This window comes from Balaenoptera musculus, chromosome 5, assembly GCF_009873245.2.
Source record: "Balaenoptera musculus isolate JJ_BM4_2016_0621 chromosome 5, mBalMus1.pri.v3, whole genome shotgun sequence".
NCBI classification, from domain to species: domain Eukaryota; kingdom Metazoa; phylum Chordata; class Mammalia; order Artiodactyla; family Balaenopteridae; genus Balaenoptera; species Balaenoptera musculus.
The window spans coordinates 121164241-121178662 of NC_045789.1; the positions used below are offsets into that span (position 1 = coordinate 121164241).

The following is a 14422-nucleotide window of genomic DNA, read 5'->3' on the forward strand; positions in this document are numbered from 1 at the left end:
CTGTAGTATATTTCCTTGTTTTTCCATGTTGTGGATTTTGCTTAAATGGTAGCCAAGGCATTTTGGTGATTATTTTCTACTAGAGTATAATTGCTGAAATGTAGGCACCATATTATAGATATATTTATATCTGTCATAGTACCTAGCATAATATTTTGCTTATGTTAAGTACTTAATTATATTTGTTGAATTAATGAATTAATAGAATTTCAGAAAAGCAGGCTTTGTTTTTATCTTATTTGAAGGATTTTAGCAGAATTCATTTTTTAAATAAACAGTTTTGTTATTGGTAGTATTTCATGTAAGTTTAAATATTTTTGTCAATATCTACCTATTTCATTTGGAAGCCTGAAGAACACCTTACATGCAACTCATTTATTATTTTTATTATGGTATAATTTCATGGTGATGAATATAGTAACAGCAATAATGAAAATATTCAAAATTCTAGACTACAGAATAGTTGTACTACTACCTGATTGGTGACCTTGGGCACATTTTTTTTTTTTTTTTTTTTTACTGTCTCCTATGTTTCTGAAATAGGAGTATTATAGTGATACTGACCTAGAGTTGTGAAGATTGAAGGAGGCAGTACATATGAAAGGCTTAACTCGGTGTCTACAGCATAGTAAGAACTTGGTAAATGTTGTTCTTAAACACACGTAACACTTCTGATCATTTGAAAATTAGACCAATTGAAGAGGAAAGAAACCACCTTTTAACTAAGAAATGTGTCATGGGTATCTAGTATGCATTGGCAAATCACTCCTGAACCCAGGTTTCTGGGAATTTATTTTTGAAACGTTTATTTTGATTTGATGCATAGTAAAGGGTTTTAATCGCAGTTTTCTTGTGAGGTCTTCGGAAGTATTTGAGAGCTGGGTGGGGATTAGCACTTTGATTAAGGAAATTAAAATATATAGCAGCTGCTCACTGAACAAAGAGCTAGGAAGAACCTATCTGTTCTTTCCTTCTCCTTCACCTTCTAAAATACTTGACAGAAACTCAGGTATCTTCCTTAATCTCTCTGATCCTTTTCTCCTTGGTGGAAGCCCTCGAATTTTGTAATGCTGCTTTCTTTTGGTTCTCTGACTTTTCTTGGTCCATTTCCTTACGCAGTTCATTGTCCTTCATAAATGTGTGGGTGTTCCCCCCCTGTTCTGTTCTTGGCTACTCTTCTTGCTCTATGTCCACTCCCTCACTTGTTTCATTTCCTAGTCCAGGTCCATAATTGGATGACACTGCTCTTTCCCATCGGTTATGCCTTCAGCATCAACCCTTTACCTGAGCTTCAGAATTGTATCCAATGGCCTTTTAGATATCATCATTTAGATGTGCCATAGGCACCAAAAATTCAGTCAGTCTAAAACCAAGTTTTTTATTACTTTGCTTCACATGTTGTTATAAGTACTTGCTTATTATCTATAAGCCCCTCTCCCATTTTTTAAAGTTCAAGTTCCTCTAGACTGTCTTCTGTATATTTGTATATACTCAGTTGCCTGGCTCACAGCCCTTGTCTGAAATCCATGGGCCAGATGTATTTGAGAATTCAGATTTTTTTTTCTTTAAAAGAAAGGTAATATGCTGTAGCCCTATACTGCCCCTCTCCCCTTCCCTCTCCCTACTGATAACCACTAGTTTGTTCTCTATATCTGTGAGTCTCCTTCTTTTTTTGCTATATTCACTAGTTTGTTGTATTTTTTTAGATTCCATTATAAACGATTAAGACGTGCAAACTATTATGTATAAAATAAGCTACAAGGATATATTATACAACACAGGGAATAGCGCCAATATTTTATAGTAACTATAAATGGAGTATAACCTTTAAAAATTGTGAGTCACTATATTGTACTCCTGTAACATACAATATTGTACATTAACTATACTTCAATAAAAAAATAAAATAAAGGTAATATGGTGTGTGTATAAGCTACGTAAACTCCTAGTGGAATCTGAGATAGCACTACATCTTGAAATATTTGAATATTTCTACAGCAAGACATGAATAAAAACACCAAGTGGGATAAATAGTCTCTTACAAGTTCATATCAGATTTTGATGCCACAAAAACAGATTTAGATTTTCAGAATGTTGTGGATTTTGGAATTGCAGATATGGGAATGTGGACTTATATTTAGTGCCTGCTGACTTTAAAATTACTAGGGTCTATGGTTCACATTGTCTTGTAACATTTAGGATTTAAAGCTGTTTTGTGGATACTCTTCATTCCTTAATCATCCCACAAGAAAATGCCAATCTTTTCTTTATTTTTACCAAGAATATCTAAAAATGAATTAGAAACCTATTAAACAGATATAACAGGCAATGGATTTTGTTTGTTTCTTTAATATTATGCTTCTTACCTCCCTGCATTCTGAAGAGTGGTGGTTACATGTTTAAAAAATATTATTCCTGTTTCCCAATACAGATTCAGATTACTAGCATCCAAGATAACTAAGAATTTTTTATTGTATAGTGTTATTTATTTGAACATAGGCTATAATAGTATTTCTTATGGCACTTTATTTGGAAGTTTGAAATATTCTATTAAAATAGAATGGAAAATAGATTGCAGTAGGAAGCAGAAGACCTTAATGCTGTCACTCATTCTCCAACTTAATAGTTGTATGACCTCTGGCAAGTCATAAAACTTCTTTCTCTCATTTAGGAAAAAAAACAGTATCCCTAAACAAATGTGACTGAATGAAGTGATTGAGAGAAACACTTTAGTTCTAAGATCTCTGATTTATGGTTCGTTATAATGCAGTGTTTTTCAGACTGTGCTCCTTGGAGCTTCAAGGATCCAGAGGTATTTCTCAGAATAAGGATTAGGCTGAGCAAGGTTTATGTTACCTGTTTTATATCACGGTGTTATCTGTAGAACTTGATTTGATAGAAAGGTTTTGTTCGTAAAACACTCTGTGCTAGTGGTTTTAAGGGACTATACATTAATAAGTTTTTGATACTCTGTTTTATATAGGATGAAGGAGTTGAATCTGATGATTTGAAAAAAGATCTACCTTTAATGCCTCCACCTCCAGATTCCTGTAGCATGAAGTTGACCATCAAGGAAATTTGGTTTAGTTTTGCGGCTCCCACCAATGTGAGATCTCCTGCACATGCATTTTCTAGGTAAAAAGTTTTTAAAATATATTGCTTTCCCTTGATGTTTCTTTATTTTAAGTAACATACAGTTCTGTCTTATGTATTTTTTGAATTGTTTTTCTGATATATCTAGTATTAGGGTTGCCAGTTTCTTTTCCATCTTTCCTACTTCATACTTTCTATAGACATTATTCCCAATTTGTTTGACCCTTCTTCTTTCCTAGGGTTTTAGTTTTATTTTTACATGTCACTCTGCCATAAGCTTTTTATATACTCCTTTCACCTCTAACAGACTTTTATATTTTTCTTTATTTTCTGTTATCTATTCTTTGCATTTCCTACTTATATGTTCAGAATTTATCTAGTGGTCAAAAGGAAAGGTAATTTTGCCTAAATAAAATAGCCACTAAGTACAGTAGGTATGGGAGATTGAAATACAAATCTTAACACTTGTTTTTATAATTTTTTTTTTTTTCATTTTAAAAGGCAGCTAAACCTTTTAAGCACTGCAACTCCAGCTGTTGGTGCATGGCTTGTTCCCATTGATCAACTCAAGTCATCCTTAAACAAATTAGAAACTGAGGGAACCTTGAGAATTTGTGCTGTTATGGGATGCATAATGACAGAAGCATTAGAGGTATGTCTTTCAACAATACAAGGTATCATACAAAGTTTATTATTGAAAATGATCCCTTATTATCATTGTTGGAAAACATCAGACCTGCAAGTTCTTAATTTCTAGATATCTTTTGTTTGTTGTATCTTTGCTATGTCATTCTGAATCTGTTGTTTTGCTTTTTACAGAATAAAAGTGTACATTTTCCCTTAAGAAGTAAATACAACAGACTTACAAAAGTTGCCCGCTTTCTCCAAGAAAATCCTTCATGTTTACTGTGTAATATACTACATCACTACCTGCACCAGGCAAATTACTCCATCATTGATGACGCTACAATGGTGAGTTACCGGAATCATATGTTAGCTTTAAAAAAGCCTCTATTCTGTTGAGTAGCCATTGACCCACAAGGTTTGAGATGAGTATGGGAAGTCCAAAGGAGAAACGTGGTTAGATATCCAGCCTATTGACAAGATTGGGCTCAAATGAATGGTTTGGGAGTTGCCAGCATGAAAGTGTTAGAAGCTGCGGATATGTATGAGCCTTCTAGGGATGATATGTTGAGTGAGAAACTGGTCAGGGATGGATCCCTGATAAATACCAAAATTAAAGGAGCATGGAGAGGGCGCATAGAGGTACACAGAGTGCTGAGGAGGGAAAAGAAGAGGTAGAAGGACCGGGAAAGAAGGTTTTAGAAACCAAAGGTCTAAAGAATTTCAAGCAAGAGAGTAATCATTAGAGTCAAATTTCACAGAAATGTTTAATAAAATAAGGACTAATTAATGATTGAGGGGGGAATATGTAACTGTACGAATAAATACAGTATATCTCTGCACTAGAAAAGCACTATGGAAGCACATGATTAGAGGCTTAGAGCTTGAGGATCTCCCTCTCCTCTCCAAGTTTCTGGTCAATAGAGAATACACAGGAATCTTTAGCCAAATTAGTAATCAATGTATCAGTATTATTAATGGCCAGTCAAGCTCCTGATAACCTCTAATGAAAGAATCTGGAGTAAATTATGGATTTCATGAAGGTACTTAGACCTCAGGCTGATACAGTGCTTTCTACTCCCACCCTGTGAATTGAAGACTGGGAGATCCACAGTGCAAGGTTAACTTGCCCATCTAGTCATAGGCAGGCATTTCTCACGGATGGATGCTCTGCCGGGATATGGTTTCCATGTAAGAGGAAGAAACACAAGATGACCCTCCTTACTTGAGTCTAGGAATGAAAGGACAGGCTAAGGAACCTGATGTTCCTCAGAAAGTAAATGAGGTGATTCCTGCCACCTAGTAAATGGCTCTCTTCAGTCAAAGCTATTATTCCTAATACAAGGAATTGTAGGAAAGGGGAGGGAGAGGAGTTGCATATTTTCTCCTTAGGCTAAGGCTCCAAGAGGCAAATTTTCTTTCGTAAAATCATCACCATGTGGAATAAAATATATTCTAAATTATGTAATTCTTACTGATCATATATTTAAGTTTCAAAGCAGTTACAAATCTTTCTATGTCTGTCATTTAACTATAGTAATTTATTAATTTTTTAATGTTAAAATAGGGGTGGTTACCTAATCTTTGAAAGAAATAATTTCCTCTTTGCTTGATGAATATTCCAGGTAGCACAAAATACATTTAATTCTTCATTTGAGCAAAGCAGGTAAAGTGCATTGAATGCTTCTTAAGGAAAATCCCACCTTTACACCCCATGTTTAGTCTCTTATTTACCTGGTACTGCTGTGTTGTTTATGATAGAAAGATGCAACATTGTGTTTAGAGATTGAGTTCTATAATCAGCTTGAAATAGTGACTCTCCTGTGTAAACTTGGACAAATTACTCAACATATAAATTCCAGTTTCCTCATCTCTAAATGGGAGTTATGAGATTTAAATGAATAAATGTATGCAGAACACTTAAATAGTAACTATTATTGTTACAGCAAGATTACTCCTAACCATGTCATTGTTGTTACAGAGTGATGGCCTTCCTGCTTTGGTAACTTTAAAGAAAGGTTTAGTTGCACTGGCAAGGCAGTGGATGAAGTTTATTGTAGTGACACCAGCCTTTAAAGGAGTGAGTTTACACCGACCCGCTCAGCCCCTGAAACCTCAGTCAGCTGTGGACCACGATCATGAAGATGGGCTTGGGCTGGACAACGGAGGTGGTCTTCAGAGTGACACCAGTGCTGACGGAGCAGAATTTGAATTTGATGCAGGTACTTTTGTAAATATTTTTGCTAGATACTATGTACTTGGTAACCTAATACTTGTGATAATTTTAATAATTTTTGTCCCAAATTTGAAAATGTCATGGCTTAATTATACAACTATGATTTGTATTAGTCCAAGTAAGTGGTAATAATGTTGGAATCTTTATACAGACTTGACTTCTAAGTTTAATTTTGTGAAATACAGAAGATTTCTTCTCCTAATCTATCCAGTACAATTAACAGACACCTTTGTATAACTAGAATGTTTTGAGTGAAACACATGAATTTCTTTTTGAAATTTATATTTTTATTTGTCTATTTATCATGCTCCCTATACCAGTCTTTTAAATTTGAATTTTACCTGGTGCCTGTTTGGTTCTGAATTTGTATAATGTTTAGAGGTATGCATTCAGCCCACAATTCTGTCATTATAATGACTGTGCCAGAACATAGGCAGTAGATAATGCATTACAGAAATATACATGCATACTTAAATGCTTTTTCAAAGGATAATTATTATTATCATGATATATAGTATTCAATGAAAATTTATCTTGTGATATTTTGAAAAAAAATTAAAAGTACCATGGAAAAGGATAGTAGTCTTAAAATTAGAGCTTTCAGAACATTTACATATAATACTTTACCAAGCTTTTAAAAAATAAATTAGAAAAACTTTGTATTTAACAAATAAATATGTTATGTGTAATAGGCTGGATTTTATTATTTTAAAAAATTTCAAGTCTACCCCAAAAGTGAAAGAATAGTGCAGTAAACATCCCTTCTAATTATCTGCAAATGCCTAGGTTAATCTGTGAACATTTTGTACTTTCTTCAGCATAGTTGAATTAGTTTTTGATTTCTGTGCCATTTGGGTGACATGCGAAAGACTGAGTAGAAGCTGTTTGTTCCTTTCTTGAGACTGAGTTAGAAGACTGGGGTTTGAAGAATAAAAAGACAGAAGAGTGAATGTTATAGCAGAGTGCACAATTAGTTTTTCAAGAAATATGAAAAGTTGAGTTTAGTTATACAACCAGGAACATTGGAGTTGTTGTTTCAAGATTATATGATAATCTATAGCCCACTTATTGTTTTGAACTGTTTCAGCCACAGTCAGTGAACACACAATGCTGCTGGAGGGAACAGCCAACCGGCCTCCACCTGGTAGTTCTGGACCTGTAACTGGAGCTGAGATAATGAGGAAACTATCTAAGACTCATACCCATAGTGACTCTGCATTAAAAATAAAGGTACATCGTTGCTGCCTTTGGTTAGAGTTACTTAGACTTACAGAGAAGACCTAAACTTTTGTTATCTCAAATGTAAATATTAGGTATTTGCCCTAAATATTCAAGTGTTTTTATGTTGAAATTAACATGATTAGTAACTTTTAGTTTATACATTTCTTTGAAAATTATATCAACAGTCAGTAATTAATATTGAACAAGGACTACTTTAACTACCAAGCCTTAGGGCTTTCTTTTCAATTTATTGAATATTGTATTCAATAAAAAACAATATTGAAATGTTGATCAGCTTACAGTTATTAGTTTTCATGAGAAGTTTTATAGGTGGTACATGATCAAAATACAGTTTGAGTTAGGCTAGTTTATGACCTTAATTACATTTTTTTTGTTTTAAGAAATTTAACCAGTACTTGATAAAATAAGACATACGGATAGCAGAGTGGTTGACTGCCACTCAGGAGTCAGACTGCCTTGGTTTCAATCCTGCCCCTGCCACTTAATTGTTTTGTGACTTAAGTTTTTAACTGCACTGTGTGTCAGTTTCCTCATATGTTAAAAATGGAGATTATAATAGTAACCTCCTTCAGAAGGTTGCTGTAAGAAATAATTGAGTTCATACATGAAAAATGCTTAGAACAATACCTGGCTCATAGTAAGCACTTAGTAAGTTATTTGCTGTTGTTGTGAGTTACTTATTTTTTGGTAGTTTCCTTTTCTGAGCACTGAAAACAGCAAATAGTTAATATTTTAACTTCCTTTGACAGTCTGGGTATAATCTTAAATTAATAATTAATACCAAGAATCCATTAGGTAAATTGTATTTTTCACTATATTAAAATATAACATTTCTGCACAGAAAAAAAAGTATTGTAAACAAAATGGAAAGACATATGACAAAGGGCTAATTTCCTAATGTGTAAAGATCTCTTCCTAATCACTAAAAAGGCGCAACCAAATAGAAAATAAAGGCAGTTCACAGAGAAATTTATATACAAATATGAAAATGTATTCTCTTATAATTAAAGAATTATAAATGTAAAATAAAATGAGATTCCATGTCCACCTGTCAGTTTGAAAAATCTGAAAGTTTAATAGTATATGTTGGTGAAGATATAAGAAAACAGACAGTTTCATACGGTACTGGGTGGGAGTGTAAACTGGCATAATCTCTTTGAAGAACAGTTTGTCAATTTTTAAATGTAAAATTTTAAATGTAATGCCTTTTAACAGTATGTCCATGTCCAGGAACTGATTCTAAAGAAATGAATGCTCATAAATGCTCAAGGACACATGTCCAAGAACATTCTTTACAGCACCATTTACAATAGGAGTATAATGGAAACAACATAAATGACTATTTGAGGACTAATAAATTAGTGTACCCTCATATGGATGCCTACTATGAAGACTTCAAAAAGATAAAGTAGAATCTCTAAGTGGATGTGGGATGATCACCAAAGTGCACTGGTTCAAGTAAAAATAAAGTATAGGACAATATGCATCTGTGTGTTAAAAAAGGATAAATATGTATATGTGTTTATATAGTCAAATTATTTATATAAGGATAGATAAGAAATGGTTAAGAGGACTTCTCGGGGAAAGGATCTAGTAGACTGGAGCTCAGGAGATACTTTTTTATTGACTAGTCTTTTGTGCTTTTGAAAGTTTCATTTTGTGTAAGTATTGCTCTTTTAATTAAAACATTTAATTTGATATACATTTTTTAAAGTTTGGGCTATAGGCTTATTCTATTTCTGCAGTATAGTTACAAGGCTGGGACACTTTAAATTCTCCACCCCTTAATCTGTCTCAGAATTTTTCCTGGTTTATAGTTTTTCCAGATGCTCTGATCATATTTAGGTGTTCGCTATTTTTAAAAATTTTTATTTATTTACTTATTTAATTTGGCTGCGTTGGGTCTTCATTGTTGCGTGCGGGCTTTCTCTAGTGTGGCGAGCGGGGGCTACTCTTCGTTGCAGTGCGTGGGCTTCTCATTTGCGGTGGCTTGTCTTGTTATGGAGCTCGGGCTCTAGGCGCATGGGCTCAGTAGTTGTGGCTCGTGGGCTCTAGAGTACATGTTCAGTAGTTGCAGTGCACGGGCTTAGTTGCTCTGCGGCATGCAGGATCTTCCCAGACCAGGGATTGGACCCATGTCCCTTGCATTGGCAGGCGGATTCTTAACCACTGCATCACCAGGGAAGTCCCTAGGTGTTTGCTATAATGCTGTTCTCTCTCAGAAATGTTTTTGAACATTCCTTTGTTTATGGATTACAAAAGTCCAAAGAATTGAAATTAAAAGTGCTTTGTTTCAGATCTCTGCTTTTCAGGATCTTTCTGTCTGCATGGTCTTTCTTTGTACTGTTTTAAACTGATCTGGAATTCCAGTCTTAGATGTGACAGAACAGATAGAGATTGGACAATTGTGTAATTTTTGATTTTTTTTTTTTTTCTTCAGAGAATTGCTGGAAATTCTTTTTGGTATATTAGAGCTTTACAGAGAATCAGGTCTTAACACAGAAATTTATTATCAGAGTACCAAGAAGAGTAGTATAGTATGAAGAATTTTGGGATAGACATCTTACCACCAGACTCCCTCTTCAGATTTTAAAGGGCATTAATCATTGTTAAAATTAAATGAATGATAATAAATGCTGTCCTTTGTATTGTACTGTAGAGTTATAAAACATTATTACATACATTTGGGATTCACCATAATTCTAATAGACACAAACTGTTTAGATAGACACAGTTGTTTTAATGTAAACAATAACTAGTAATAAAAACAGTGAGTAGTCGTGGTTATCAGTAGTCATTTTTATGTGCATAAGAAAGAGCCCCATGTTGTTCCTTTTATAGGGCATTCACCCGTATCATTCTCTGAGCTATACCAGTGGTGACACTGCCACAGATTCTCCGGTGCATGTGGGACGTACAGGCGTGCCAGTTAAGGAGAGTCCAAGGAAGGAGAGCCTACTCAGCTACCTGACTGGAAGCTTCCCAAGCTTGCACAACCTCCTGGAAGGGACCCCTCAAAGAAGTAATGCAGCGGTGAAAAGTAGCTCCCTAACGAGAACAGGTATATCCTTAGTTTTGACAATTATAAGCTTACTTCTGTGGGAGATTAAGAAAACAAAAACAGGACTTACGTTTATTTAGATATATACTTTGGTTGCATACCTAGTCTTTTGTATTGCACCTTATCTTTGAGAAAGTATTTTGGGAAACTGTTCTGCTTATAACTTGTTAGTGTCTCGTGCCCTTAGTTTGCATTTTTAAATTGCAACATTTGCCATTACTATCAACCTAGGCATGGTGTGGAATGCTGTCTAGGCCAGCTAGCAGTGAATTTTTTCCCATTATGATAGCAATAAATTATTTATTAATGCCTTAATATCCAAATACCAACATCGTGCAGTGAGTTTAAAGACATGCAAAAGGCAGATAATTTAACCTGACTTTTCAAAAAATAAATCACATTTTCTGCTCCTTAGTACATAAGTAATACTATACTCAGTAAAACTTTATTTTCAGGAAACACAATGGCCACTGATATGTTATCTGAACACCCTTTGTTATCTGAGCCATCATCTGTGAGTTTCTATAATTGGATGTCAAATGCTGTGGGTAATCGAGGAAGTGTGGTGCAAGAATCTCCTGTTACAAAATCAGGACACAATAGTCTCCCAACAGGTATTGAGCTATCACATTATTTTACTTAACCATCTAAGGGGTACATGTGAAGTTATGTTAAAATCCTGTTTTTCAGAGGATGGTTAAAAAAATCTCAAACGTTTAAGTACTGTTTAGTTGAAATTGGCTCATTTATGAAATGCCTTTGCTAATATTGCAATTGAGAGAGTTGTAAGCAGTCGCTCAGTGTTCTTGTGGAAAGGCAAATATGTCAAATGCGAGATTATATATAATTTAAAGAGTTTAAAACTTCCATTTAATGTGTGTGGTTTAATTTTCAAAACACCAAGAGGAGGTAAATGAAAAAATGCAAAGTATAATTACAGCATCATGTACCTACAATATAGAAAATACTCTCAGCTTATCCAGAGTCCTCTGAGGAATAATGACAAGCATCTATGTACTCTTTATAGTTACTTAAATATTTAAATAAATCGGAAGGAGTACTAAAAGGAATAAAGTAAGATTCTTGCCCTCAAGGAGGGAAACAAATGAGGAAAATTTATTAATTTTAAAGGAATATTTATAAGTAGCAGGAAAACAGGCAAAGAATTCACAAAGAAATATTGGTGGCTATTTCCAGTAACATAAATGGAGCCACTCTTTCTTTCCTATCCTTTGCTATTTTTTTGTTTTTCCAAATTCACTAGATGCATTTATTATTTTATTGTAAAAATGTGTATATATTTTTAAAAAGAATATGTGAAGTAGCCTTTGAACCTAGTTACTGAGGGCAGCTGAAATTAATCTGTGTAACAGCTATTGGATCACTTGTAAATTTTCTTCAGACAAAAAACATGAAATTATGAAAAGTAGTTGATATATGACTACTTACTCAGTCCTTTTTTTTTGCCAGTGCATGGACCACTTTTGAATCTGGAACTGATCCTAATTCTGACTCTTAAGAGCGCTAAGACGTGCTAATTCTTAGTATTGGCCCTTGGTTGAAGAAGATAGAAGGATGGTGCTTTTACCAGCTCTCAGCACTTTTCTGGCGCTAGTCTCACTACTGCATAGAGTTTAAATTTCAAAAGAACCAGAAAGGAACATTTCCTCTCTATCACAGGTCCTTTGCCTGGCGAGTTAAAGGATAAAGGGAGTACAGAAGAAAGAAATAGTGCCATTTCATTTTTGTTCCACCTTGGGAAAGCATAGTGGGGAAGAAATTTATATGTGGGATTCTGTGATGCCTATGGCTTTTGTCCTGCTGCAGCTGCTTTTTGTAGCCCTGCTACTGTCTATAATTCTGTTCCTCAGTGCAAAGCTGATGGGCTATCAAATGCTTTTTTCAAAGGTCTTCCAGCCCTAAAGTTTTATATTTTGGAGTGACTGGCTCTAATACATACTTCGTGTACGAGGATGAGTGATATTTTCTGAAAATAAAGTTTAATTTCATTTCTTATTAATAAATCATGTCTGTAAAATAAACGGAAAGTGCTATTTTTTCCCTTCTCAATTTAAATGGTCTGATAATACAATTATAATACAAGTTTCATAAGTTTACTTTGCTGTGCCCCTTTATGTTGTTTTCATTTCCCAGTAATTTAGATTTTATTTTTGAACACTTGCTCTTTTAGGTGTTGCACCCAATCTTCCTACAATACCCTCAGCCTCAGATTTCAACACTGTCTTGTCTAGTGACCAGAATACTTTGGATGGGACACATTCTCAGCATAGCACTAGTCAGGATGATGTGGTAGGTGTAGAAGAAGCCAACCAAGGGTTTCCTGCTGTACAGCTTGCTGATGCTCAGGTGAGCCAGTCTGTTTTTCCCTAATTATAGTGACCTCGCATTGAGCAGTACTTAGCAGCTGGAACCATCAAGTATGTGCACCGTGGAATTCTAGTGAAAATCTTTTTCCTTGCCTGTCTGCCTAAAGCCTTCATGAAAAAAGGAGGAACCTTTAAAAAGTACATGGGTTAATTATAAATACAAATTAAGCATCTATAGATACTCATTAAACTGAAGAGTGGCATATAGTTAGTTGTCGTATAGCAACATTTTTGTTATTTGGAGATAGAGATTGGCAAAATAACATGACTGGAAAGTTAAATTTCATCATTTCCTATAGTCTTTAGTGCTATGTGAAGACTTGAGCGAGCAGTGGGGAGGCACTGAAGATTTTAGAGCGGAGGAGTAAAGTGCCTGGAACTGTACATGTGGAAATGTTATATGAGTAGCAATGTGTTAAATGGATTGAAGTACAGAAACTAGAGGTGAAAAGATGAGTTAATATAGTTCACACAAGTGGTAATGAAGCTCTTAGCTTAGATGGTTATGGCTTTGATAGGTAAAGGAGAAATATTGTGGAGATCTTATTTAATTGACTAAATGTAGGGAGTAGAGAACAAAATCCTTTGAAATGTACTTTCTAGTTTGAGTGACCAGAAGGCAGGTGGGAGAGTGGGATATGGATATTAATTAAGAGGTGTTATTTTTTCAGGATGAAAGAGACTCGAGCATATTTTTTACTTAGGAGGAATTAGGAAGGTCCTGACCAAAAAAAAAAAAAAAAAAGAAAGGAGGGTAAACTGATAGAGAAAGATTCAGGGAGGGATGAGAAGTGTTGGAATTTAAAGTCATTTATAGAGAGAGATACTTTTTGACATAAAAAGTACTTTTTCCCCTGAGAATGTTTGGGAAGGCAATAAGGACAGTTCATAACTGTACAGGTAAGTTTGCAAATTGATAGCCTCAACTTTCTCTCACAATAGGAGGTGATTTATGTTAAGAAGTGTGTCAAGCACTTTTAAACTTTCTTGAGATTTACTTCTCTAATACATTGGAGTAGTTTTTAGGGATTCTTTCACTTTTTTTAAAAAGAGAGAAAAGAAATATTTTTTATGTCTATTTTGGCCTGTATATACATTCATTGTATTTATTAGCATCCAATACACATTTTTAGAGACAACTATACTATTTTACATATAAGACTCTAAAATCTACCAGAGACATTAATATTAAGTAATACAATAAAAAACTGTGTAAGGTGATTTAGATATATGGAAAGGTTGGAGTGAATGTGAAAGAGAGCTCACCAGACCCCCAGAAGGATTGCCAAATAGTGCTGAGGGTCTAGTTATTTAGAACCTCTTGTGTCCTTAGTAGCTCAGCTATAGGAATAGAAGAGGATCGATCCAAAGCAGATGTAGCAAGAAAAGTGAGGTGATGAAATGTAATATACAGTCTTGGAAGTTGCTGAAAAGGAGTTTAAGACAAGATTATGGGGGGGGAAGGAAGTCACATAACTTTGGAACTAAAGCATTGGTTGAGTTATCTGCATGGCCAAAGAAGCCATTCAGGATGATAAACTGGGATGGAAAAGAAAAGAACCAAAATACCTGGTGGGTTTGCAGGATTAACTAAGGGGCATAAGTAGATAACAAAGATTAGGAAAGGTGGAGGATGGTTTGAACCTTAAAGAGGGAAGAGTGTTTCCATTAGGATGAAAGAGCAAATCTAAGAAAGAGTAAACCCAAGAAAGCGTATGCCAAGCAAATATTCAAGGGAGAGAAAAATACTCCCTAAGTTTCCAGTGAGGGGTGAATTGT

At 34.6% G+C, this 14422-nt stretch overlaps 1 protein-coding gene across 1 annotated transcript in view; it reads left to right on the plus strand.

Moving 5' to 3' along the window:
* Positions 1 to 14422, plus strand: part of KIAA1109 (KIAA1109 ortholog) — a 203056-nt gene that overhangs the window by 105796 nt on the left and 82838 nt on the right. The window contains 8 exon segments of the mRNA XM_036852538.1: positions 2984 to 3135; positions 3595 to 3745; positions 3913 to 4065; positions 5699 to 5939; positions 7041 to 7183; positions 10037 to 10256; positions 10712 to 10870; positions 12448 to 12623. Coding sequence (XP_036708433.1) covers positions 2984 to 3135; positions 3595 to 3745; positions 3913 to 4065; positions 5699 to 5939; positions 7041 to 7183; positions 10037 to 10256; positions 10712 to 10870; positions 12448 to 12623 — 1395 coding nt within the window.